Here is a 26,134-nt window from a genome sequence, read left to right as displayed (position 1 = left end):
TGGGTTTTGAGCATTCTAACACTCCTAAGGTGTACATGCAACCTAAATACCGTGGATCTATTATTTCTCTATTATACATGCAAATATCAATTTTGCAAGGTATTACCCTAACTAGCATACAATCATATGTACTAGGATAACAAAACTAGATAGAATACATACCTCTTTGTTGTAGCTTGATTCCATGGAGGTTAAGAGCCTAGTGCCCCAAGTGTGACACCTCAAATGGTTCACACAACATCATCAACATTTGGAATAACCATGAGAAGAGATACTTGACTCTTAGAAATCGGCTTGCCCTCTTGTGTATACATTAATGCCAATTTCACTAACTAATGGGGTCTTTATATAGTGTGCACATTAGGGTTACACCATGTAACCCACGTCTTTACCCATTCCTTATGCTCCATGGGTTTTAACCTCCATGGAGTATCCATGGGTCACCCATTAGATATAGCCCAGCATAAGGAATCATGGATCATAAGCCTACATATATAAGAATGAATGATTTACACAATCAATCCCCATATATTTAATTAGTCTTTTTTGATCACAAAATTAATTCCAAATTAGTTCTTGATCAATACTAATTAAATAATATAATTTCATATTAATATATTAGAACTTATAATATATTAATATGTCACAAATATCCTCTTCTCACAAAAGGTCTATCCAAATGTTATGATGCCATGCAACCCAAATGGACCATGCCGGGTCGGGTCAAGTATTTACCAATTATAGTTATGGACTTAGACACTAATACAACAGGAAGTCGGCCAAACCTTGATAAAGCTTGAGTCCTTAGGCCTAAGGGGCCTATTAGTTTCTAGATCTGAAGTCTTAACTTCAAAGCATGCTCAAAACCAAGAATGACTCAAGGAGAAGCTAGCAATGGCCATAAACTCTCTAATGGAGAGATCTAACAAACAAGTGATCAAGGTAGTGACTTTTTACCTTCAAATGGTGGCTACAATTGAATTGATGTTAGATCTATGGACTCCTTCTTGTTCCAACCTCTTAAATCTTCGAGTTTCTCCAAGGAATGCACCAAAGCACACATTCTTAGCCTTACACACTCTCAAAATGGAAGGTAGCTCGATTAGGATTTGTCTCTGGGTGATTAGGTGATAAGGGAGGGTGGGTAGAGGACTTAAGGTCCTTTAAATAGGGTGCAAACCCTAAAATTTAGGGTTTTCACACTCAGCTCCAACTTGTCGAGTTGAGTCCTCCAACTCGTCGAGTTTGCTCTAAAGTTCACGCGGCCATCTCACTCCCTACTCGACGAGTTGGGGCCTCCAACTCGTCGAGTTGCCTTATCAATATAAATAGAAAACAATTTAAATTTATACCTGGGAGTCGGGATATTACAATTCTCCCCCGTTAGAATCAGACTTCTCCCTCGAAGTCATTTTCTGGAAACAGCTCTAGGTACCGCTCGCGCATCTCAGACTCCAGCTCCCAAGTCCACTCAGATCCCCTCCAGTGCTGCCACTGAACTTTAACCAAGGGCACCTCCTTATTTCTCAAGATCTTCATCTTCTTTCCAATATCGTCACCGGTCTCTCAATGTAGTTCATGCGATCATCTACCTGAATATCCTCTAAACGGACCGCTGCCGTCTCATCGGCTACACACTTCCTCAGTTGGGATACATCGAAGGTGTCATGAATCTGGCTCAACTCCTCAGGCAGATCTAACTGATAAGCTACCTTACCTACTCGAGCAATCACTCTGAAAGGACCAATGTATCTAAGGTCCAGCTTGTCCTGCTTCATGAATCGGATCACGCCTTTCCATGGGGATACCTTCAGGAGGACAAAATTTCCGACCTGGAACTCCAGCTCGGAACGTCTCTGATCTGCATAGTTTTTCTCACGACTCTGGGCCGTCAACAACCGTTGTCTAGCCTACTAGATTTGCTCTATCATCTTGAACACTATCTCAGTGCTCCCCATCACTCTCTACCCGACCTCCCCCCAATAGATGTGATTTCGGCACCTCCTCCCGTATAAAAGCTCAAAGGGAGGCATCCCAAATACTGGAGTGATGGTTTTTTTTGTATGAAAACTCAGCCAAGGGCAGGTAGGAATCTCAACTCCCACCGAAGACCATAAAACATGTGTGTAACATGTCCTCGAGTGTCTGAATCGTCCGCTCACTCTGCTCGTCTATCTGCGGGTGGCATGTGGTGCTGAAATATAGTCGGGTACCCAGTTCCTCATGAAATTTCTTCCAGAACTTGGATGTAAAATGCACATCACGATCTGAAACTATCGATGTTGGCACCCCATGTTGTGTCACCACCTCTCGAACGTAGACCTCAACTAATTTCTTCGCAGAAGAGCTCTCATTTATAGCCACGAAGTGAGCACTCTTCGTTAACCGATCTATAATCACCCAGATCGCATCGACACCCCTCACAGTCCCCGGTAATTTGGTGATAAAATCCATAGAAATCTGCTCCCACTTCCATAGGGGAATCTCCAAAGGCTGCAATTGTCCATGGGGGCGCTGGTGCTCTATCTTGACCTGACGACAAGTCAAACATCTCTCGACTACCCATGCCACATCTCTCTTCATGCAGGGCCACCAATAATCATTTTTCATGTCCAAATACATCTTAGTGGCCCCAGGATGGATCGAGAATCTTGACCTATGATCCTCCTCCATCAAAATCCGTCGGGCTCCACCCTTATATGGCACCCATACTCACCCATGAAAAGTCGTAAGCCCCCAACTATCTGTCTCAAACTCAGAAATATGCTTGATCACCCGCTCTCTCTCTCTCTCTTGCGGTTTTTTGGTCTCATGGCCACCGTTTGGGCCTCTCGGATGGTATCCAAGACTGGAGTTATCACCTTCATCCTCATACACACGTCTCTAATTGTAGCACTCACTGCTCTACGACTCAGGGCATCAACTACCATATTAACTTTGCCCGGATGATACAACATCTCACAGTCATAGTGTTTCATTACATCCAACCACCTCCTCTGTCTCATATTCAGGTTAGGCTGATCCATAAGGTATCTCAGGCTCTTATGGTCCATGTATATGGTAAATTCAGACACCATAAAGATAGTCGCACTAAATCTTGAGGGCGAATATCACCGCCCCTAACTCCAAATCATGGATGGGATATCTCGTCTCGTGAGGCTTCAGCTGCCTCGACGCATATGCTATCACGTTCCCTCTTTGCATCAACACGACACCCATTCCTAATATGGATGCATCATAGTAGACTATGAAGTCCTCTACTCCCTCCGGAAGGGATAGCACTGGAGCTTCAAACAATCTCTAGTGAAGAGTCTCGAATGATGCTTGTTGCTCAGGCCCCAAGCAAAAATAACACCCTTCCTGGTCAATTTGGTGAGAGGAACAATAATCTTGGAGAAATCTCTGATAAACCTCTGATAGTAGCCTGCTAGGCCCAGAAAACTCCTGATCTCGGATGGGGACATCGGCACCTCCCACTGCATAACTGCCTTAATCTTGTACGGGTCGACCAAAATCCTATTATGGTTAACGAGGTGGCCCAAAAACTAGACCTCTCGTAACTAGAAATCACACTTGGAGAATTTGGCATAAAGCCTCTCCATCCTCAACACCTCAAGAATCTCCCGAAGATGCTCCTCGTGTTGTTCCCTAGACCTCGAGTACACTAAAATATCTTCGATGAACACGATCACCGACTGATCCAACATGGGCCTACACACCCGGTTCATGAGGTCCGTGAATGTTTTTGATGCATTGGTGAGTCCGAAAAGCATCACTGCAAACTCATAATGCCCATAACGAGTCCAAAAGGCCGTCTTCTGGATATCCTCCTCGCAGACCCTCATCTGATGATACCCGGATCTCAAATCAATCTTGGAAAACCAAGATGCTCCCTGTAACTGATCAAACAAATCATCGATCCTCGGTAGTGGGTAACAGTTCTTGACCGTCAACTTGTTCAACTCCCGGTAATCGATGCACATATAGTGTGAACTATCTTTTTTCTTGACAAAAAGGATCGGCGCTCCTCACGATGAGTTACTCGATCTAATGAAACCCTTCCCCAACAACTCCTGGAGTTGCGAAGATAACTCCTGCATCTCGGGCGGCGTATGGCGATACGGTGCCTTGGAAATAGGCGTTGCCCCTAGAATCATATCGATCCAGAACTCCACCTGCCTCTCAAGAGGCACACCCGACAATTCCTCAGGGAAAACATCCGGGAAATCACATACTACTGAAACATTGGAAACAGAAATCGGCCTTTTAGTGACAACTTGCATATCCACTACATATGCTAAAAAGCCCATGCATCCCTACTGCAGACTCTGTCTTGCCCTGGCGGCAGAGTAGAAAGTTGATCCCTGTCTAGTTCCCTCACCATAGACAGTGAGTACTCCCACACTAGGGTCTCATATCGTCACCATCTGATGCTCGCAGTCAATCACGACTCCAAACCGGCTCAACCAATCCATGCCCACTATGACACAGACATCTCCCATCTCTATCGGCACCAGATCTATCAGAAACTCAAAATCGAAAATCTCCAAAACACATCCCCATAATACATCAGTGGCAAAAACCGCATGCTCGTCGGCTATAGAAACCCTCAGTGGTCAAATCAAAGCCTCTCGTCTAACACTAATGCGACGAATAAAGGATAAAGACACGAAGGATCAACTCACATTCGAGTCAAATAACACCAAGGCAGACACAAAATTCAAAAGAAAAGCAACTATATAAAACACAATATAAGCATAAATAGATAATAATAATATTATGAATAAGAAGGTACATACCAGCAACAACGTCAAGTGATGCGCGAACCTCCTCTGCAGTCAGCTAGAAGGCTCACCCCTGAGCTCTCGGAGCCTCGGCCTTCCCCAGTCGGCCATCAGTAACGCACAAAGCAGTAGGAGCAAAAGCACGGGTTGGTCCTTGAGTGAGTTGAGGGACACTCCCTTGGGACAATCCTTCGTCATATGCCACCCTTGCCACATTCGTAGCAAATCCCTGATCCGCAAGATCCCTCATGACTCTTTCCACACTTGCCACAAGTGTGGCCCTTCCGGCCTCCTGCTCTAGTATCAACGGGCTTAGCCCACTTGGTCATCAACTGTGACTGCACTGGTCTCCTGTCTCTCCCCTAAGACTCCCCCTCCTCTCTAGTCTGAATATCCAGCTCAATATCCCTCCTCCTGGCATTGGTCTGTAGCTCAGCCAATGTCCGATATGATAAGTTCACCACGAACTCCCGAATATATCGCCTCAAAATGCTCAAGTACCGACTCACACATTCCTGCTTCGTAGACACGTACTCAAGGCAGAACAACACCCTCTCATGAAACATCTTCGTAATATTTGTCACTGTTTTCGTCTTCTACTTGAGAGACAGAAACTATTAGGCCAATCGTTCCCTCTCCACCTGGGGAACGTACTCATCTCGGAATAACTGGGTGAACCTCTCCCAAGTCACTGATGCATGATCTGCAGGAGAATAACCAGTTGTCAAGAACTTCCACCAGTCCTTCGCTCCCAAGCGGAGCTGGTTCAGCGCAAATCGAACCCTCAGGTTCTCAGGGCATGAACAAGTATAAAAACATCCCTCGATATCAGAAATCCATATCATAGAAGAAATCAGGTCCTGGGTCCCGTCAAACTCCGGTGGCTTCGTGCTGCTAAACTCTCGGAACAATAACGAATCACCCCCCCCCCCTGTGACCTCACAACTGCAAGGGTTGTGGCGGTTGCAGCAGCGGCAGCCTCCGTGATAGCAGCATAACGCTCATCAAAAGTCTCAATCAACGTGGTTTTAATAAACCCAAAAATCTCTGGAATGGCCTCCCTGATAACTGCGGCCACCTCCTCAGCAATGATCCTGCAGATCTCCTCGTCACTGGTACTCACCATAGTCTCTTTGAAACACAACACATAAATCATCAGGGACTGGCTAAAGCGCACATACAATTACCTATCCCTACATGCTTTTTAGTATCCTAAGGTTCTTACTTGGTTCGCGTATAGATTTGGTGCTTTCAATAGTACGGGCCCAATATTACCTTCCACACTAATCTATAGTTGTCCCAAGTCCTCCTCCCAGAATCCTAATTCACAAGTACTCTATCCCTCACGGATATCTAAATACTCTCTCAGCAAACTTCTCAAAATGAACATCTAGGTATCCCTCCTAGATTACTCGTCAACTCAAATCTATCTTTTAAAGAATTCCTACCATATACCCCTACTCAGCATACACACAGAGAGAAAATAGCAGATAATGTCAATCAATAACATACTCCTAGGCTAAGGCATCATGAATCAAGTAACTTTATCTCTAAATTCCTGAAATACCTAGCCTACCATCTAGCATGCAGCTCTAATATCTAAAAAGTATCTTATCTCATAATATAAACAAGGGTATTTTAGGAAATCAAGTTGCTTGGTAACAAAATTTTGCGAATTTGACTGACTAATAATAATATAATCTCAAAATCTCACTTTTTCTTATATTACTCTCGTATACAAGTGGGGAACCCTCTCTATGAAAGAAAGTTAAATTAAAGAAAAAAACATAATATAATATTAATTATATATAAAGAACAAGTATTGCCCATGTTGATTACTTCCACACTATCCTTTATTGATTTTTCTTTAACAACCCTAGCTTTTATTTTTCTTCTCAACATCTGCTTCTTTAAACTAAAATACTCTTTTTTTTTGTTAAAACATTGAAGAAGGTTGCTATTTCTTGCTAGAACAAGTTAAATTTCAAAAGATTTTAACCTTTGGAATTCAAGCTCAGACTTCACTGATCATAAGGTCAGACTTCACACACATTCTTTCTGGAAATTTTTGTTATAGAAGCCCTTGCTTGACTGGACCCTGATTGATTGTGCCTGGGATAATCCAACCTGATGATTTATTGGACCCGGCATGATTGTTATGGTATATGGTGAGACTGGATTGCTTTGTGCGTCAGTCAATAGGTCGGGGGTATTCCAACTCGATGGTTGATTGGACCCGACATGTGTGGTATTCTAACCCGATGGTTGATTGGACCAAACATGCTTATGATACGAGGGTATTCCATCCTGAGGATAACTGGGCCTATCATAGACATGTCTGGCATTCCAGCCCGAGGCTGATTGGGCCAGGCATGAGTATTTGTGCATGTGATTTGCTTGTTAAGTGTATGTGGTGGTAATTCGGGGGAACTCATTAAGCTTTATGCTTACAGTTTCAGTTTATTGTTTCAGGTGCTTCAGAAGGTTGTGGCAAGGCGAAGGTGTGACCGTACATATCCTTCGTTTTACAACTAACTGGATCTAGGGAGAATCTGATTTTAAATCATGTTTTGGAAACAATGGTTTTGTAAACACTGTTGTTAGTAAATTGATTGTTTTGAAATGTTTAAATTTGTTGAAATTTATACGTTTTCTTTTTGGGATTCTCTCATTAAATTTACCTTTTTTTAATTGCTTGAATCTTTCATACAAGTAATTTGTTCCATTTTACTTTCAAGAACAAAGCGAGTTTTCTACATGTCAAGTGAATGAAGTAATGTATTGGATGAGGTGAATTCATCTTGTTTATTTTTATGTATAAATTTGTAAAAAGATATTTCAAAATTGTTGAGGAGTTTATTTGTGGTGGTGGTTATGCAGGTGTTTTCCACTATAATCCATCTGTTCTAAAACAATTGAGAAACGTGGATTGCATTATTTATGGTAAGTCCAAAATCCTAATTAAACTCTATTTATTCAACTAAAATTTCATGGTTGTGATCTTTATATAAAATGATAGGGTTCTTGATTTTTATATTTGTAATATTTGGGTAACATGTTTGTTAAATAATGTGGATTGTATTTGAATCTCTTTTTCAATAATTATTACTACCCATTTAGCAATTAACACATTGTATCTTTTATTTCTTGACTAATGACTTATTAAGTTCTTAGAATAATTTATCATCATTCTTGTTCTTATGATGTAGGTTTTATTAGGAGTTGGAGAGATTATAGCTTCACGATCATGTGCAAAAGAAAGGTCTTGTTTTTTTATTGAATAAATGTTGTCTAAATACCTGATGTTTGAAAATTATATTAAGAAAACAATGGCAAGCTTAGGAAATGGAAAGGCAAATCTGTAAAAAGTTAGTACATAATGGAACTTTATCTTTCAATGACATGTGTGGAATCCACGAGATAATCAAGAAGAATATTATTCATTGGTTGTTGAGGTTATGAGAATTATAAATGAAACTTTTGATGTGTTATTAAAAAGTAGATTGCTACTAATTTTTAGTATTATTCATTAACTGTCGAATATGGATTTAATGTATGTCGAAAATCAATTTTTTTTCATGTTTATATCATGGTTGTTAAAATTACGATCTTGATCATTTCTAGATATGAAAAACGATTCGGATCGTTAATGAATCGTATTTAGGGTAGGATTGTAAGATCGTAGGTAGGGATCCGGTCCGATCCTATCTTCCCTTGATTTTTATTTATTTATTTATTTATTTATTTATTTATTATTATTATTATTATTATTATTATTATTATTATTATTATGCAAATGAATTTTTTTATCACTTTATGTCTTTTATCCTTTACCAATTGACCATTTATCATTGTGTGTTGTGACTTATAACTAATATTTTGAAATTTTATAACTTTTGAACGAAAAATTGAATGTTTGAAATATTTTCATGTTTTAAAATTATAAATTAAAATTATGTTTTATTTTGTGGGATCTTAGGATCTCGATCCTTTTCTTAAGATTTCGATCTTGCAAACTAAAAAACAATTCTATATAGGATGTAGATCTTGAGAACCTTGGTTTATATATTGTTAGTTTTAAAATATAAATTTGATGTATGTTTAAGATTCTTTTTTGTGTTGAAATATGTAATTATTTTTAATATTTTAATTCATTTATAATTTTTTTTATAATGTCAAAATCCGTCGCTAATCGTCACAAAAATCTATCAGTAATTTGTCAGTGAGTTATTTCGAGATTCCGTCGGTAACTCGTTAGTAAGTTATTATAGATTTAGTCGGTAATCTGTTAGTAAGTTATTATGTCGGTAATCCGTTGCAAAAATATTGCCAGTGATTTGTTACTAATTACCGACGGAAAAATCCGTTGCTATAGTTGTTGGAAATTCGTTACAAACAATTAGCGACAATAATTTTGTTCTGTTACAATTCCGTTGGCAAAAAATATTAACGACGGACCGACGATTTTAGCCGCCATGATTCTCTTTTTTGTAGTAGGGTATCAACATTAGGTAAAGATAAAATGTTCGAGTAACATCTTGCAATAAGAAAAATGTTAAACGTGTTAATAAAAAAGTTGAAATAGTGCACTTGTATCTCCTTATAATACCCGTTTCCAGATAATGATAAAAGTTATTATGAATGTCTCTTATAACATTGTCAATGTGTAATGATAAACGTGTTAAAAAATAATATAATAATCATCTTTTATAATAGGTTAATTATTTTATAGTTAGCAAACTATACCACTTAATTAATACAATCCTAAATGGGTAAAAAAGTTATATATTATTCTTCTATAAATTTTCTTTATGTGTACCCTTTCTAACCATAACATAACATTGTATTGATCCATTTGGGATTGTAACCATATTAAGGATTGTACTGAGCCAAGAATAAGTCGAAGATAGTCGCTATCTAACCATTTAGAGTATGTTAAGTAATTTGATGACATATTCATATATTTATAATAATATATGATCTTTGGTATCGTATTTAAGTAATATATTTTCCTATCCATATAATATATTTGGAACATCATACAAGTTATCAACAACAATTACAATGATAGAGGCCTCATAATCCAGTTGGCAATGCTTGTCCAAGATATGACTTTTTCCAGGTTCATCACCAACTTTATAAATTATTTATTTGTTTATCATTACATAAAATAGATGTAGAGACCAATTTAATTCTAGGGTAATAAATCACGATGTGCTTGATGAAATCATGGAATTTGTAGGTAGGGAATTATATATGTTGTCAATGCACAAGAAGATGAACTTGTACTTAGAGTGTTCGTTTCGATAATGCGGGTATCGATTTGCACCTCAGTGTAATCCTCGGTCCCTTGGTCCGTCAAAACCACCCAGCCACATAACAAATACTTTCACTCTTATGCACATGAAACCTTTTTTCAGCAACTCAACTATCAAAATGTGTTCCTAAGGTAACATAGTGTTTATTTCTTTATTTATATGTGTTTCATATTCGATTTGAGAGTAAAGGGCCAACTATATTAGAAATGAGTTTAATTTCATAATTGGGTTTGAGTACTTTCGTGCTTACAATAAATAATTTTAATGTTTAGATTTCCTTTAGGTTTTGATGATTACAAGAAATCAAATTTGATGATGGTTTGAGTTCAATTTTAAAAGGGGTTGTGTGCAATTGGAAGAACTTAAACATAAAGATCTATTCAAGATCTTCCAATTTTAGGGGTTTATATGTGCTAATGATTGGTTTCGCATTTCCATTTGTATATGTTTATCGTCGGATTGGTTTTGATGTTGATTATGTTATTATTTGAATTTCTAGTATGTTCTTTTGATTATGGATTTTAAGTTTGGTTTTGATTTGTTTCCACACATGGAAATATTAGATTTTGTTGTAGGTCCATATGACCGGAAATGGAAGGAAGATGATGTGAAGGGAGGGAGTCGGCTTTGTTCCTTATGGTCAAAGACATTTTTTGTTCATGTCATTATAACTAGAGGCATCATATAGATAGGGGTGACAATTGATGAAACGAAACGAAAAAAAATACATGACATGAAACGAAATTGGTACGAAATAAAAATTTGAATTCGTGTTCGTGTCGTGTTCGTGTCAAGTGTAAAAAACACGACGTCGTGTCGTGTCGTGTTCGTGTTAAAAATTCGAAACGAAATTGACACGATTTAGCATTTGTATGTCGTGTTTTTCGTGTTATATATGATTAAGTATTAATTAAATAACTAATTTTTATTTTATTTTATCTTTGTCGTGTCGTGTCGTGTTTGTCGTTTTTTAATCGGTTCGTTTTCGTGTTAGTTAAAAAAACACGACGTCGTGTCGTGTCGTGTTCGTATTACTTAAAACCTTGTCGTGTCGTGTCGTGTCTGACAAAAACACGACACGATGGCCCGATTTGTCACCCCTAGATATAGAAAACGGTTTTTGGTTGCGAAAGGGGTTGATGTTTGGGTCAATAATAACATTAAAAATATATATAAAAAGAAGATATTTTTTTATAATGGCAACATATTTTAATACACTCCTAAACTATTCATGAATTCCATTTATGTTCCGGATGGAACCTGAAGCCATCAACTTTACGGAGAGAAGACATCTAAGGGAGGATGGAGTCATTCTCAATCAACCCAGTTTTTTCTCTCTTCTCTCTTCCATCTTTCCAAACCTACAACATATGGAAATCTTATTTTTTTTAATTCACTCAAACCACTTACCATATCATTATTTTTTTATTTAATTAAATTAAAAAATATAAAATAAAATAAAACACAACACTTTTTACTTTAAAAATAATTTTTTGCTAATTTAAAACAAATAAAGGAATTGTGTATTCATTTTTATTTTTAAAACTTGTAAAAAATAATAATAGAATAAAGAGGCCCACAACATGTTTTTGTGTTTTCATTTTTTTCATTTATGTCTATTATTTTTTTTAATGTACAGTAAGATTTTAGTAGACCAAAACAAAATATTTGAACCCAATAGATTCAGCCCAAATGCATAACCTAAAAAAATCTAGGGCATGACAAAATTTGAGTCCCCAACGTTAATAGGAGCGGCTCCTCCTCCAAGTTGGTTAGGTTTTTCCTCCAAGATGATTAATGCTTCGATTCAACAGATGATTCATGCTTCAATTCAACGTAAGAAGAGAAGAGAGTGACGGATTCACAAACCCACTGCAATCGATTAAAGGCTTCATCCTGCTGAAACCGCCAATCAAGGATTCACAACCCGAGGGTACCGCCAGTACCGCCTCAACCCATTCCCAACCTGAACACCGACTTTGTTCTCCCAAAGACATAGGCATGTTGGTATAAAAGATATCTTTTTTTTGAACGGTCATGTTAGTATTTACATGGGATTGAACTTAGACAAAACTACAAATTTGGTCCCTATGGTATTTAAAAACCTTTGGATAGGGTCCAAAAGTTTTTCAACTTGCATGGAAGATCCAAAATCAAAATGTTTCTGTGTTTTTGGTCCAAAAAAAACTTGAAAAGACCATTATACCCTTTTAATTTTATTTTTGGATTTTTTTATTCTTCTTTGATTTGTTTCCTTACTATTTGGAGAATTTTTTTAAATATAAAAGAAAAAAAAGCAGCCCTCTCTCTCTCTCTCTCATAAAAAAGAGGTCGACTTCGTCACACCCATTCCCGTCATGAGGCCCTAAATCCTAATGGATTCAACAATCAAAAACTTCATCCGAGCAAATCCTACGTTCGACGCCACCAACACCGCTCAACATTTCTTCATCTTCATCACATCCATATCTCGATGTTTTCCCACACTAACCAACGTAGCATCACCGCTAGTCACGACCTCCCAGTCCACCTAGTCGTCAATGAAGTCAATGAAGGCGGAATTGCTTTCATCTCTAGTGTCCCCCATGTTGCTACACCCTCTTCTCTCCCAATCACCCTTAGAAATAATGATGTCGTGCTCTCTGAATTTGAAGAATAGAGTATGAGATGTATTCACAGATAAACATATTACAAAGTGTAAGGAGTTAAGAATATTACTCGATGGAGATGATTAGGGGACTTTGCTTCAGATCTTCACGAAGCCTATGGGTGACAGGTATGCCCTTGTTCATCAATGCTCTTGAACCCATTCAATTTTCTTGAAAAGATTATCAACAGATTCAATAATACCTAACCCTAACTTACTATTGATCAATTCCCAAAATTTATGATCATTGTTTGTAAATATTTGAGCAGGACAATGATATTCATCGAGATAATTTAGAGGGTTGGGTGTATGGTGAAAGATGATAAAGGAAAGGTGCATCATTGTTTGTAAATAACTGAAGTTGTAGATTAAAAGGTGGGGTGTGTGCGTTTTTGATCTCAATAACATTAGTTTTGTTTTTGAAGCTGGGCAAAAAAAATCTTAAGAATCTAATTTTTTGGGGAATCCTTGTGTGTGTAATCTAGTAGCAAAGTAAAAAACAATCTGAGATTTTTTCCTGATTTTCATATGATAGATGTGGAAGAAGAAGAAGAAGAAGAAGAGAAAGAGAAAGGGAAAGAGTGAGTTTGTGTGTGTGTGTGTGTGAGAGAGAGAGAGAGAGAGTGTGTGTGTGTACGATGGGGATATGTGGTTGCTCCAATTCTTTTTGCTTTTTTTTTTATTATTAAAATAGCATTAAGGTAATTATAGAAAAATAAAAAAGAAATTAAAAGGGCATAACCGTCTTTTTAAGTTTTTTTGGACCAAAAACACAGAAATATTTTGATTTTGGATCTTCCATGCAAGTTGAAAAACTTTTGGACTCTATCCAAAAGTTTTTAAATACCACAGGGACCTTCTGATTAGAAACTCTTAGTTAGACACCTTGTTAGCCACATAAGTTAAGCCCCAATTTGTATAAAAGATATCTAAACAGCAACATAACAATTTTATATAAGATATGATCAACACCACAAAAGAACTCTTTAATAAAATCCATTTTAATGAGATGATATTTTATATTTTATTACAATTAATCTTAATTTTCAGATAATTCAATTTGGTTAATTGATTAAGGATAACCTCATTCGGTTTCAGTTCGGTTAATTTTTCATTGGGGTGAGCGCGGTGTAGTTCGGTGCGGTTATTGGCCAAAACTTCATTATTAACTGCAAATGCGGTTAATCCATTCTCAAAACCGCTTGGTGCGCTTATTTTTACGATGCGGTTTGGCGGTTATTTTTGCGTTGCGTTTTTTTTTTTGTGTGTGTTTTAGTTATTAACTGCATGGATTTTGTGAGGTTATTTTGTGTGGTTTTTAACCGCAGTTTAGTGTTCACACAATTTTAAAAGTTCGAACATATTACTAGTAATAATAAAAAATCAGTAAGGTATAAAATAATTAACTTAAATCACAAATAACTAATATCTTTAAAAAAACATAAAGTATAAGACAATTAACTTAAATCACAAACAACTAATAAATGTACAATAAATATCTTAAAATTGTCAAATTTCACCATTTTCCTAAGTTGAACATAACAAAAAACCAACACTTTTGTCTTCTAGAATTTTATTCTTTTTTCATCCTTAAAACTTGTCTTATTTTTAATATTTAATATATTAATAATTAATAAAAAAAATGTATGTAATATATGTGGTGCAGTGCGGTTTTTTTTGTGGTTTTTGAAAACTTATAACCGCACCGCACTGCTAATTTGCGGTTTTTAAAACATAAAAAACTTCACCATCGGTTTTATTGAGGTTGCGGTTTATTGGTTTCAGTTTTTACGGTTAATTTTAATTTTGGTGCGGTTTTTGCTCACCCATTTTTTCCCTTATCATCGTTAATTGAATAACCAAAACTCGACCTTCAACTACTAAACACCTATACTTACTTAACATCTCTATCATTTGAAGTTATAATCATAATAATCATATAATCTACAAATCTAGTCCTTCAAAACCCACATTTGGGCTTTCTGCTATTTAGAAAAATATTATTTAACATAAACAAATCTATTTTGGAAGGAGATTTTGACCAAACTTATTTTTATAGGATGTATTCCAGCTTATTTTTTATCCTTAAATCTTAAAATAAATATGCAAAACAAACATTGACTTGAAATGCATCTTCACAGCTAAAGGTTTGTAATATTGATAAAGAGAGAAAAAAAAAAGTAAAATAAAATAAAATAAAAGGATAGAATCAGGTAGAGTTGGATGGGAACGAAATGCAAATGAAATTTCATCACCGACCACCCTAAAACCAAGACCCTCAAAATCTATATAAGAATCTAAATATCCATCACCAACACCTAAAGAACAGGAAAATCATTGAAGGGAAAATTAAGGAAAATGTAGATCCTATTGATTAGGTTTGCTTCTTTCGTTTTGAGTCTACATGTCATGTTGTGTGGGGAGGCGTTGAATGATAAGTTTCCATTTTGTTTAAAAGAACTCAAGCTAAAGTAGTCACATGACATGACCTTAATAAATGTGTTTTTGAAAAAATTATTTCAAACTTAATCAAAATTGTTAAGATCATGATTCTAAATATGATCGTTTTTGGGTTTGTAAGATCCAGATCGAAATCCTAAAATCCCACAAAATAAAACATAATTTTAATTTATAATTTATAGGGAAGCGTTGAATGATAAGTTTCCAACAATAAGGATAAGTTCATATCGATATTATTTGATTAAAAAAAAAACTCAAACCAAAGAAGAAGTTAGATGGCATGACCTTAATAAATGTGTTTTTAAAAAAATTATTTCAAATTTGTAATAAAGTTGTCAAGATGGGGATCCTATATAGAATCGTTTTTTGGTTTGCAAGATCAGGATCGGAATCCTACGACCCACAAAATAAAACATAATTTTAATTTATAATTTTAAAACAAACATTCAATTTTTCGTTAAAAAATTATAAAACTTCAAAATATTAGTTATAAGTTACAACACTAAATGATAAATGGTAAATTAGTAAGGGTAAAAGACATAAAATGGTAAAAAAAAAAAATTCAGTTGAAAGAAAAAATCTAGGGAAGGTAGGATCCGATCGGATGCTGATCCAACCTAGATCTTACGAACCTACCTACGATCCTACCTCAAATACGATCCGTTTACGATCCGACTTGTTTTTCATACCTAAGATCGTAGGATCGTATGATCCTACAATCAGAATCGCAATTTTAACAAACATGCTTGTAATCTATCATTTTCATATGGGCAAGGTTAACACCAAAGAAACAAACGCATTCTCCTCCTTCAATAATCCCTCAAACTTCTTAATTATATACTTTTTAACGGTGTCATAGATATGATTACCTTAAAATTATCACACAAACAAATGAAAAATAAAAACTATACCAATACAAATAAGCAAGAAAACTTAGGTATGACATGTTGTTACCTTGTTGTCTATTAAAACCTTATCAATATTGTTCGGGTCAAACGACTTCAGATAAAAATGTTGCTTCCATAAACGAACAACCCGTCTCTTGAACTTCCATCGACATCAATTGACGTAACTAATCAAATGATATTGTGAACTCATCTCAAGCACTATTACAATTCCAACAATGTCTAAATACACCATATGCCTCTCATTTATATGTACAACAAATATCAACTAACATACTACTAAATTAATAAGCATTCACTTAAGCAGCCCAACCAATTACAATGCAATTTAAAAACACAATAAATTGGACGACATATGAACAAACAATAAATTGGAAGACATCACAAAAACGACCATCAAAAGATTACAACATATGGCCAAAATACAACTCGTAAATGTAGCCCAATGAATAACCTCTCCCAATCAAACGACATGTCGAAATATAAATTATCAGAAGTTGTTATTCACAAATAAAGCCACATTATGCATGCTATTCAGCACACATATGAATTAGGCTCCAAACTTAGTAACAAATTAAACAGAAATTATATATAAGATTCTTTTGACAAATGATATGGCTCGCATCTTACCGATACAAAAAGTCTAGACTGGACCGGGCTTTGTCAAAATCTTGTTTTTGCCGAATGCGTCTTGCCTGTGGGCTTGTCTAGGCCTATTATATTGTTCGAACCTTAAACCAGGCTTTAACCAGAAGTTTTAAGATCAGAAAGGGATAAAACATCAATCAGGCTTTACCTGCACTCTTTTGGGCCGGACCGGGCTTCGTCTAGTAGAGAACGTTGAATTCAAGTCGTCTGTTTTAACTTTTAAGTGCAAAAGAGATGCATTTGAGGTTTTGCACGATAGAAATTAAAAGAGAGACATTCTGTTGTTAAATTATACCATATGATCTCAGTTCATGCATTAGTAAACTTCAATTAAAAATGGGGTGAAAAACAAATTTACTATAATACAGTGTCCATTAATAATAATAATAAATAAAATAAATAAATGAATTTATGATTTTACAATAATTCTATTTTTTTCTCTCAGACTAGTCGCTATGCTCTATAATATGACTTTGAGTTTTAATCAAACCAATGTGGAACAAGTTGAGGATGATGGGTCGTATAAGGATGGAAGCAGGTACTTTCTGCCGTTTGTACCATGTGCATTATAACTTGCACCTGTTGTCGAGTCCACCAACAAATCCCCTGCGTACCCAGGATAAGCTCCTTTAGCATACACACCAGGACATGCGGATGCAGCTTCTAAGGGTGCGCTTGCATCCCCCTGATAATACCCGTTTCCAAATGGGTTGGTGGCTGTAGCCGCCAACAAACCGGCCAAATTAATGACCATTCCGTCGAGACCGACATCGTTGTTGGGTGCCACCAGCGGTGCAGCCTGTGGTCCGTAGATCGGCTGGTGGAATGGCCACGCGCATTGACCCGCACACTGAGTCTCCGAGTTACCAACCCAGATGTACGCAAATTTGTTATTCTTTCCTTTCCCATTCGGAATCTTCGAAGATGATGACGACGATCCGTGGGTCCCGCATCTGCTGGAGCAAAACCCATCAACTGCCACGTCGGATGCCGTTAACACGACGTTAACAGCGTTCCTTGACTCCCCTTTGGAAGCTAACTGAACCAGATGCTCGTCCGTCAACGACTTTCCAAGAGAATAAGCCGGGTCGGATATTTGTTTACCGAGTCGGAGCGTAAGTGAACGTTGCTTCTTTGATTTCATCTGATATTTCTCGGTGGTCTTCCACCACGTGGCGACGGATGGTTCGATCTGAGATTTTGGAGAAACTCCGGATCCGGAGGAGAGTGAGGTGATGAAATCGGAGACAATGGCTTTCTGCGACGGTTTGAAGTTGCCATACCAGATGAAATTGACGGAGATATCTCCGGTGAGAAGAGCACCGTTGTGGTATTGCAAAAGGTTAGACGCGTCGCTGACTAACTCAGTGAGTCGTCTCCCAGCAAAGGAGACGTGGAAGATGGAGACTACGAAGAGAAATTGAACCAGACGATGAGCATTCGCCATTTTTGTGAAGGTTTTAGGGAGAGGAGGAAAGATTGGAAAATAGAGAAAGATGAAGTGTGTGTTGAGTGGGTACTGAAAATGGGTACATTTATACAAACAAATTAACTTATTTTTAAATTGTTTTGTGAAAAAAATAAAGTATTTTGCTTAGCAGGCAAGAAGAACCTACAGCTGTAACTGTGTAACTTGTTTTCTTGTTCCCACACGGGGTTTTCTTTATTATGAACGCAAAATAAAAAAATATTCACGCTGTTTTTTAATTCTATATATAAATGATAAAGTTTCGATTAAATACATATTACTTTTTAATCATAAAATAATGTTTTGTTATTATTTTTTATGCATAGTAACTGTTGTAAATAAAAATATAACGCAAAATAATCTATCTTTTTAAATCATTATTATATTAAATTTATTTGGCTGATGTTGAGTTAGTAATAGCTAGCACCTAGCAGTATACCGCGTCGCACTTACTAATACCGATATGGATAAGAAATTAATATAAATGTTATGGTAACGTAAAAGATGTTTCAAATAATTGTGGGTCTGACATGGATAGAAAAATAATTGAATTTTTATGGTACGTAAAAGATGTTTTAAATAATTTGTGGGGCAAGTTGAATATAAATGGCATGCACTTTAACACTTTAATAAAATGAAAAAGATATTTGTAAATATTATATATTTGTTTGTTGAATTTTCAAAAAAAATGTCAATACCACTAATAACCCGTAATATTTATATGTAATTAATTTTTTATAGTGTTGCATAATTTTTTTTTTATTTTCATTACATCATTAAAATATATTTCAATGAGGTAATTTGATTTTTTTTTGGAAACGGCAGCTTTTATAAAAAGAGCAAGAAACTAGCGAAGGAACAAATAAACAGACGGAAACATCATTCAAACTAAAGTAAATACAACAGAACGACAAACGAAAATTAAAGACATCACTCAAACGGATATGTTGATCATTCTTCCCAAGTGCACAATGCTTGTTTACCCTTGTATTTTAACCAAAAATACACCATTGATTTTACTGCTTCAACACCAGTTCCAGGCTTTGCGAATACTCCTTTAAACACACGGTAATTTGATCGTATTGCATTGTCATCGTCAACTACATATAAATGAATAAATTATATCAGATTGTACTCTTAACACCTCTCCATTAATTTTCTGTAAATGACCATTATAACTTTATTTTGTCTTTTACACTATTTTGTTATTTTATGAACTTTAGATGTCATTTATGTTATTTACATAAAAATGAGTGAGAGATCAAGTTATCCAATGATAATGTAAGCATTGGTTAGGTAAATTTGTAACAATATTTGGGTTTGAACATTTAAGAGTGATTGGTAGTATTCATAGATATGAAAGGAAACCTATTCACTCTTGGGCTAAAAAATCTCTCCCGCACTTGGAGTAGTATTGTCAATGTCTTCTCGACACTTGGCAATATTGATATTGATGTTTCAGATATTTTTGAATTTCAGGTAGGGGACGGGAAGAAAATTTTGTTTTTGCTAGATGATTGGCTAAAGAACGGGACTTTGGCAATGAAATTCCCTTCTTTATATGCGTTAGACAAGAGGAAAAGTTGTCTTTTAGGTGACAGATGGGTGAATGGCGTTTTCTCGTGGGCTTGGAAGCGGAAACCCAACAATTATCAGGAGCTGCTGGAATTGAAATCTATTTTGGATGTTACAATGATGGTTGTTAGATCCAATGGGCCCGACACTTGGATATCAAGGTTAACTGATGATGGTTTTTTTCCGTGTTTGCGATCTTAGGGCCCTCATTGACAGTAAATTGACTACCCCGATAAATAACCCCACGGTTTGGCTTCACTTAGTTCCTATCAAGTGCATTAGCTTTGTTTGGAGGGCTTGTATGGGGCGTATTCCTACTGCAGTAGCTCTTTCCAGGAGAGGTATCAACATGTCTTCTATTTCCTGTCAAATGTGTTCTAGTGGTGTGGACATTGTGGATCATATTCTCTTGGACTGTCCGATTGCTTTTGATTCTTTAAGCTGGATTTTCAATTGGTGTAACGTTTCTATTCAAAGGTTCCTTTCGATTTCAGATTTTGTTAATTTTGCTGCCTCATGGGGGAACTGTCCAAAAAAGAGGAAAATATTTATTGCTATCTGCTATGGGTTTCTATGGTGTATGTGGAAAGCAAGGAACGATGTTTGGTTTAACAAAATCCAAGTGAACTCTTCAAAGTTGGCGGATAATGTGATTTCTATGGTTTTTAGTTGGCTGAAATATAGGGGTAATTTTGAAAATTATAGATAGGATTGTTGGGTTTGTTCCCCTTTAGACATTTTGTAAGTTTTGTTTTTGTTTTTTCTTTTGTGCCCGGTCTTTTTCCTTTAGGTCGTGCTTTTAATAAATTCCGCCGGTTCCAAAAAAAAATGAGTTCCAAACAATAAAGATGGTGTAAATGACACTGATGGTGGCTTGCCAAAGATGAGGCGGATAAGGAGCACGTGTTGATTTTTTCTAGATTATGGTGAAGGTTGTAGTTCACCACAAACGAATAGGATGACTGAGAATTGACAAGGGTGTCACAAACAAGTTCAAGGGTGGGGGTGTGGTTGGTGGGTGGGTAGTTTGTGGTATGTGGGGCCTATTTATTTATCTAATAATAATAAGAGTAAAACATATAAATACAGGCTACGTGATTTGGTATAATTACAGTCTAAGTGATTTGGTTAGATTCGCAACTTAAGTAATTTTTTTGCAAAATTGATAGTTACACACTTATGGTTTCAAAAACTTTCATTGTTCATCCTTTCGGCTAAGTGATAACTTCTTTGATAAAACATACCTTAAGTCTATGTAAAATGTCATTATACGTTGCATTTTTGTTATTTATTTGTTTTCTAAATTACAGGACCAAACATATAACTAAAACGAAATAAAATAGAACATATATTAGAAATATACATCATTCAACCCTATCCTTACTTCTCTCTCTTTGGAAAAACACCGGAATTGTCCCGTTTTTCAGTCCCAAATTGTAACACCCGGTTTTCAAGTATGAGTTTTATGCTTTGATCTTGTGAAATTTTGGTGGCCACGATTTGGTAAGGAGGATCAACTGATGTGGCAAAGCCTTTTGGAGTCGCGGTCATTTTAAGTGACCATGATGTGGTCATGTATTAGCCACGACATGGTGACGTCACAAGCTCAAAACCCTAGATTCCGGGCCTTATGTCCTATTTAAAGGAAGTGGTGACTTGGGTTTCATCCACCATCAGCATCCATCACCTCCAGGTGTCGTGAAACAAATTTTAATCATTTCTCCTCCATTTTTAAGTCGTTTGTTGTGTTCTTGTGGTTTTGAAGAAAGAAGAAAGTGTTCTAGTGCAGGGATTCATCTAGCAAGCTCATCTTCATCCCTTGGTGTATCTTCTGGACTTTTGTAAGTCCGCAAGCTCTTATATTTTTGATGCAGTCTTCTAGATCTAGGTTTTATGCACATTTCATAAAGTCTATATTGGTTAAGTGGATGGATCCAATAAAGTTGGCAACTTTATTGATCCTTGAAGTCCCAAGAAAGTTAGATGCTCCAGATTTGAAGAGTTATGTAGTTTTGAGCTCATGCATGGGCTTTTAACCCCATCTCTCTCATTTTGACCTAAGTTGAAGAAAGACATGAATTCGACATGCATGTCCTCAAAGCAAGGATTTTTATGATGCATTTGAGTATAAGGTTGTTTTCTGGAAGGTATAAGTATGGGGCTTAATCCATCAAGCTGATTCTAGACAAAAACCACAACGTGGTGGTATGTTTTCCACGATGTGGTGGCGGAGCTCGTTGCGACTATTTTTTCGTGGGATAGCCATGACGTAGCCAATTGTTCACCACAACGTGGTGAGCTGCTGAGTTAACTTTGACCTTGACCATTGACTTTTGACCACTTTGACTTTTAGTCAAACTTGGAGAGGTTTTGAATGGTTGCCTGAGGTTTGGTTTGTGATTGGTTTAGGAGGTTTGTGTAGCTGATTCTTTAAGGATTTCGAGTAGTGGGCTTCAGCTCTTTGTTAAGGTGAGTTTTCTCAATATACTATGTAGGACACTATGTGTCATATGCGCTTGTTTTCTTTGTAACTCTTGATATTATGTTTGCAAGAAAGTCAATGGGGAAGGCCATGGAAACTTCAGGGGTGTTGTAAGACTACATCTAGGTTGTAGCATTCACTTAGGATGAAATAGGTTGTGCATGGGTGATTGTAAGACTATAATGTAGCCCATTGATTTGAATATTTAATGCACTAGTTTTTTATTTATAATTCCTAGTTTATCGCATCTAAGCCACACCTTACAGACAGTGAACCTGATTGAGTATAGTATAGCTTTGATAAGCAAGGGTGTCAAACACAAGGGGAACGGTTGTGAATTAATTTAGAATATTTGATTATAGGTTTCACAAAACACACAAAAGTAGTAAATAAAGGTTTTATGGAATTACATATCAAACAATTGATTAAACAATAAATCTCGATAAACTGACCGAAGTCAAATCTCTTTAAGTACTTTGGTTTAGACAAATTACATCTTAAAATCATAGGTAATTGCACACATAGATTTATTTATTCATGTTCACTGATTTCTAAAATGATTAGGTTCATGTTCACTATTACTAATCCTTTAGTAAACAAGTCAATTCAAACAGTGATCAGTTGATTAAACTAACTGGTTTCCTAGTGTTCAGTTCGTATAAAGTAAAACTTGTAATAATAGCTAATCAAATTTGTTAATTTAATTAACTAATGTGTGATTGGTCATCATACATGCTCACATATTAACTTACTTATTTTCTAGTTAACCCTAGGTTCATGTTCACTAATACTAGGCATACAATCTTGTTTTCACAAAACTATATGATTCAAGCAATTAAGAAAATGTTCATACAACTCAATAAACTTGATTATTAACAGAAAATAGCTATCATTAACACATAAGGATCTTTTAACAAGCTCAAAAAGATAAATTAAACACGAATAAAACAATCCAAATAGCAATTAATCCATAAATCAAGGTTTCATCTAATCATAAACACAAAGCAAAGGGTTTTAACACCCAAATCAGAAAGTAATTGCATATAGAATCATAATGGATGCTAAACATGTTCACGTTAACAAACTACATGATTACCAACATGAATCTGCGCTCCAATCCTTCAGATCTTCGCTCCATATCATCTTAACGGCCTTATGGCCGCCTTCTAGACCCTCAACACGGCAGTTCTTAAGTTTTCTTGTCGCACAAGTCGAAGTGGAATATCATAGATTATGAAAATGGTGGAATGATATGGGGTATTTATAGTTGAATGGAGATGGAATTAATATGGAATATTAGAGTTGGATTGGAATAAGGAAACTAATGGTGGCTTAGGGATTAACCAAATAAAAATAAGGTAACTGGTGCTTGGGGAATAAGTAACTTGGAGAGAATTTTCGTCCAACTTTTATGCTTAATCATCAAGGCCGATTTTGGATATGATAAATGTTGAACTAGCAAAATGGCCCTCTCACATAAGTCGTAGGAAATTTCGTCTAGTTTTCATAACATTTTGAATCTTGTCAATCGGACTTATGAGTCATCCAATATACCCGGAACGCTAAAGAGGTATCAATCTGCCATCAATATCTTTTTTGCATCTTTTCAGCTGCATTATCTTCATTTTGCATTCCAGCTCCCATTTTAACTTTAATGAATATTTCAAAGCATATTAAGTATCTTTTAATTCTAAATAACATAAAAACATAGTATAAATAATAAGAAAACATCATAAATATATGTATAAAATAGACGTTATCACCCATAACATATCATTTAGGATGAAATAGGCTTGTTGGCTGAAATAGGTTGTATTGCATGTTTATGGTTATGTATGGTATGTGGTATTTGGGGGAACTCACTAATATTTTTGCTTACGATTTAAGTTTTAAATGTTTCAAGTACTTCCGACAGCAAGGTAAATGAGACAGATTAATTGCATTCCATCCACCAATGATTTCCGCACTACGAGATTTTTGGGATTTATTCTGATATTTTATGAAAACAATATGCTCGTGTTTTGGATTGCTTGACTTGGGATGTTTATGGCATGGTTTTATTGCTTAAATTTTTTTTTAAAAAAATCTTAGGTGTTGATATTAGAGCCTTAGTTTGAGGGATTCATGCTAGCACAAGGTGTGTTTGGACTCAAACTGTAGAATTAATAAAATATTTTCACAAGAAAATGTTTTTTAAAAAAGGTTTTCTAAAACCAAAGGGGGTGTGATTCGTGCAATCAGCCGAGCTCAAGTAAGTAATTTCCAAAATACCCATACATGAATGTTATGTTTTAGCATGATATGATATAAGTTATATACTAGTGTTAGGCAAAGGATCTGCTCATAGTTGCATGCTAGAATGTCTATTTAGGATAGATGTCGTGTATGCCTGTATGTGGTAAACGAGAAATGCTTTAGGATTTGTGATGATGCTAGTAAATTATTTGATGGATACATTAGAGTGGTACACAATTAAGACTAGATAGCATTAGAGTGTTTGATTCAGCCTTATTGCATGTTCTTCTTTTATGAAGACCTTAGGGTAAAGTCATCTATTTAAACATCTATTTTATTTTGATTATTTACGACTCGCATTCGTGAGATGATTTATCAGCATCAACAGAGATCTTTCGGCACATGTGGGGCGTGGAATCCTAGGAAGTCTTGGAAGTTTATTAGGATAATCATCAAAATTGTCACATATTATAAATGTAAACAACCATATAATTCTATTTTTTACAATGTAAAAAATAATTATCGAGTTCAAAAATTGATTATTTCTGAACTTATTTTTTAGTTTTAATTTTTTTTTATTAAAAAGAACATGTTAAAAGCGATTTTTTGGACAAAAATTACTTTGGAATTTAAAATTTTCGAAATAGAAGATTGCATGATGCAAAATAAAAATCTCTTTCGAAATAAGATTTTACCTTGATCATGATAGATTTTCACAAGTACATTTTTTACTCTCAAGAAAATTTTATCTAACAGTTGTGATTGTTTATAATTTTAAAATTATATTGTTGGTATATTATAAGTTGTATGATCTCTTACTATATTTTAAAGTTACGTTTTTCCCCTTTACATAATTTCTTTTTTATAATTTTCGTTTTTATTAATTTCCTTATTTAAATGTATGAGTTTTGTGGTGTTGCACCAAGCAATATATCTTCTCAAACCTTATTTCCGTCCGCCTCCTCCGTATATAATTGTTTGAATCAAAACTTTATTGTGATACCTTTATGGTCCATTTGATATGGTATAATGGTCACCGTTTTATATATAAATTGTTGACATTTGAAAGTCACTCAATATACAAATTACAAAGAAGTTATCAAATAAATGACTTTTACTAGTTACATATTACATCAGTGATGGACCTAGCTAGTAGCCAGAGGTACATAGCCCGTGTTACCCCTTAAAAATCATCCGAGTAATGAAAAAGAAAGATTTTGTAGAGGTGCTACTCCTATATTATCTGTAACATCCTGTTTCGGATCACATGTCATCAGGGTACGTAGGCTGCAAACCAGGCATGAGGAGGTCTTGGGGTTGCGATGAGTTCCTAGGAGCTTAGGGCATCTCGTCACCTATCTGTGGGTTTGAGGTTCGTGGGAATCGAGGTTATATCGAGGTGGCGATGACAGTTTGAAGATTGGGCAAGATAATCCCTTTAATTGAAAATGGTGGCAGCGGAGTATGCTAGGCGTACGTGTGTGTACGCTTAGCGTACTCGTGCGTGTGACTTTTAAGCAGAGCCACCTAGTACGCTGGGCGTACTAGGCATAGAAGGAAAAAACCCTAATTGAGGAGTGTCCCTATATAAAGAATGAGATGGCCTCATTCT

General features: G+C 35.9%; 1 protein-coding gene across 1 annotated transcript; it reads right to left on the bottom strand.

Annotated features, from left to right (window-relative positions):
- Window positions 1-17,066: 17,066 nt before the first annotated feature.
- Window positions 17,067-18,278, bottom strand: LOC111909313 (protein PHOSPHATE-INDUCED 1). Its single transcript, XM_023905120.3, has one exon. It carries the CDS (start codon window positions 18,207-18,209, stop codon window positions 17,247-17,249), a length of 963 nt encoding a protein of 320 aa, XP_023760888.1. The 5' UTR covers window positions 18,210-18,278; the 3' UTR covers window positions 17,067-17,246.
- Between the last annotated feature and the right edge of the window lie 7,856 nt (window positions 18,279-26,134).

This window comes from Lactuca sativa, chromosome 1, assembly GCF_002870075.4.
Source record: "Lactuca sativa cultivar Salinas chromosome 1, Lsat_Salinas_v11, whole genome shotgun sequence".
In the NCBI taxonomy this organism is placed as follows: domain Eukaryota; kingdom Viridiplantae; phylum Streptophyta; class Magnoliopsida; order Asterales; family Asteraceae; genus Lactuca; species Lactuca sativa.
The sequence above is the reverse complement of the archived record's forward strand: the minus strand, read 5'-3'. Positions and strand labels throughout refer to the sequence as shown.

Bases quoted from the DNA above. Each gene is read 5' to 3' on its own strand.
- LOC111909313 (XM_023905120.3), bottom strand. From the start codon at position 18,209: ATGGCGAATGCTCATCGTCTGGTTCAATTTCTCTTCGTAGTCTCCATC.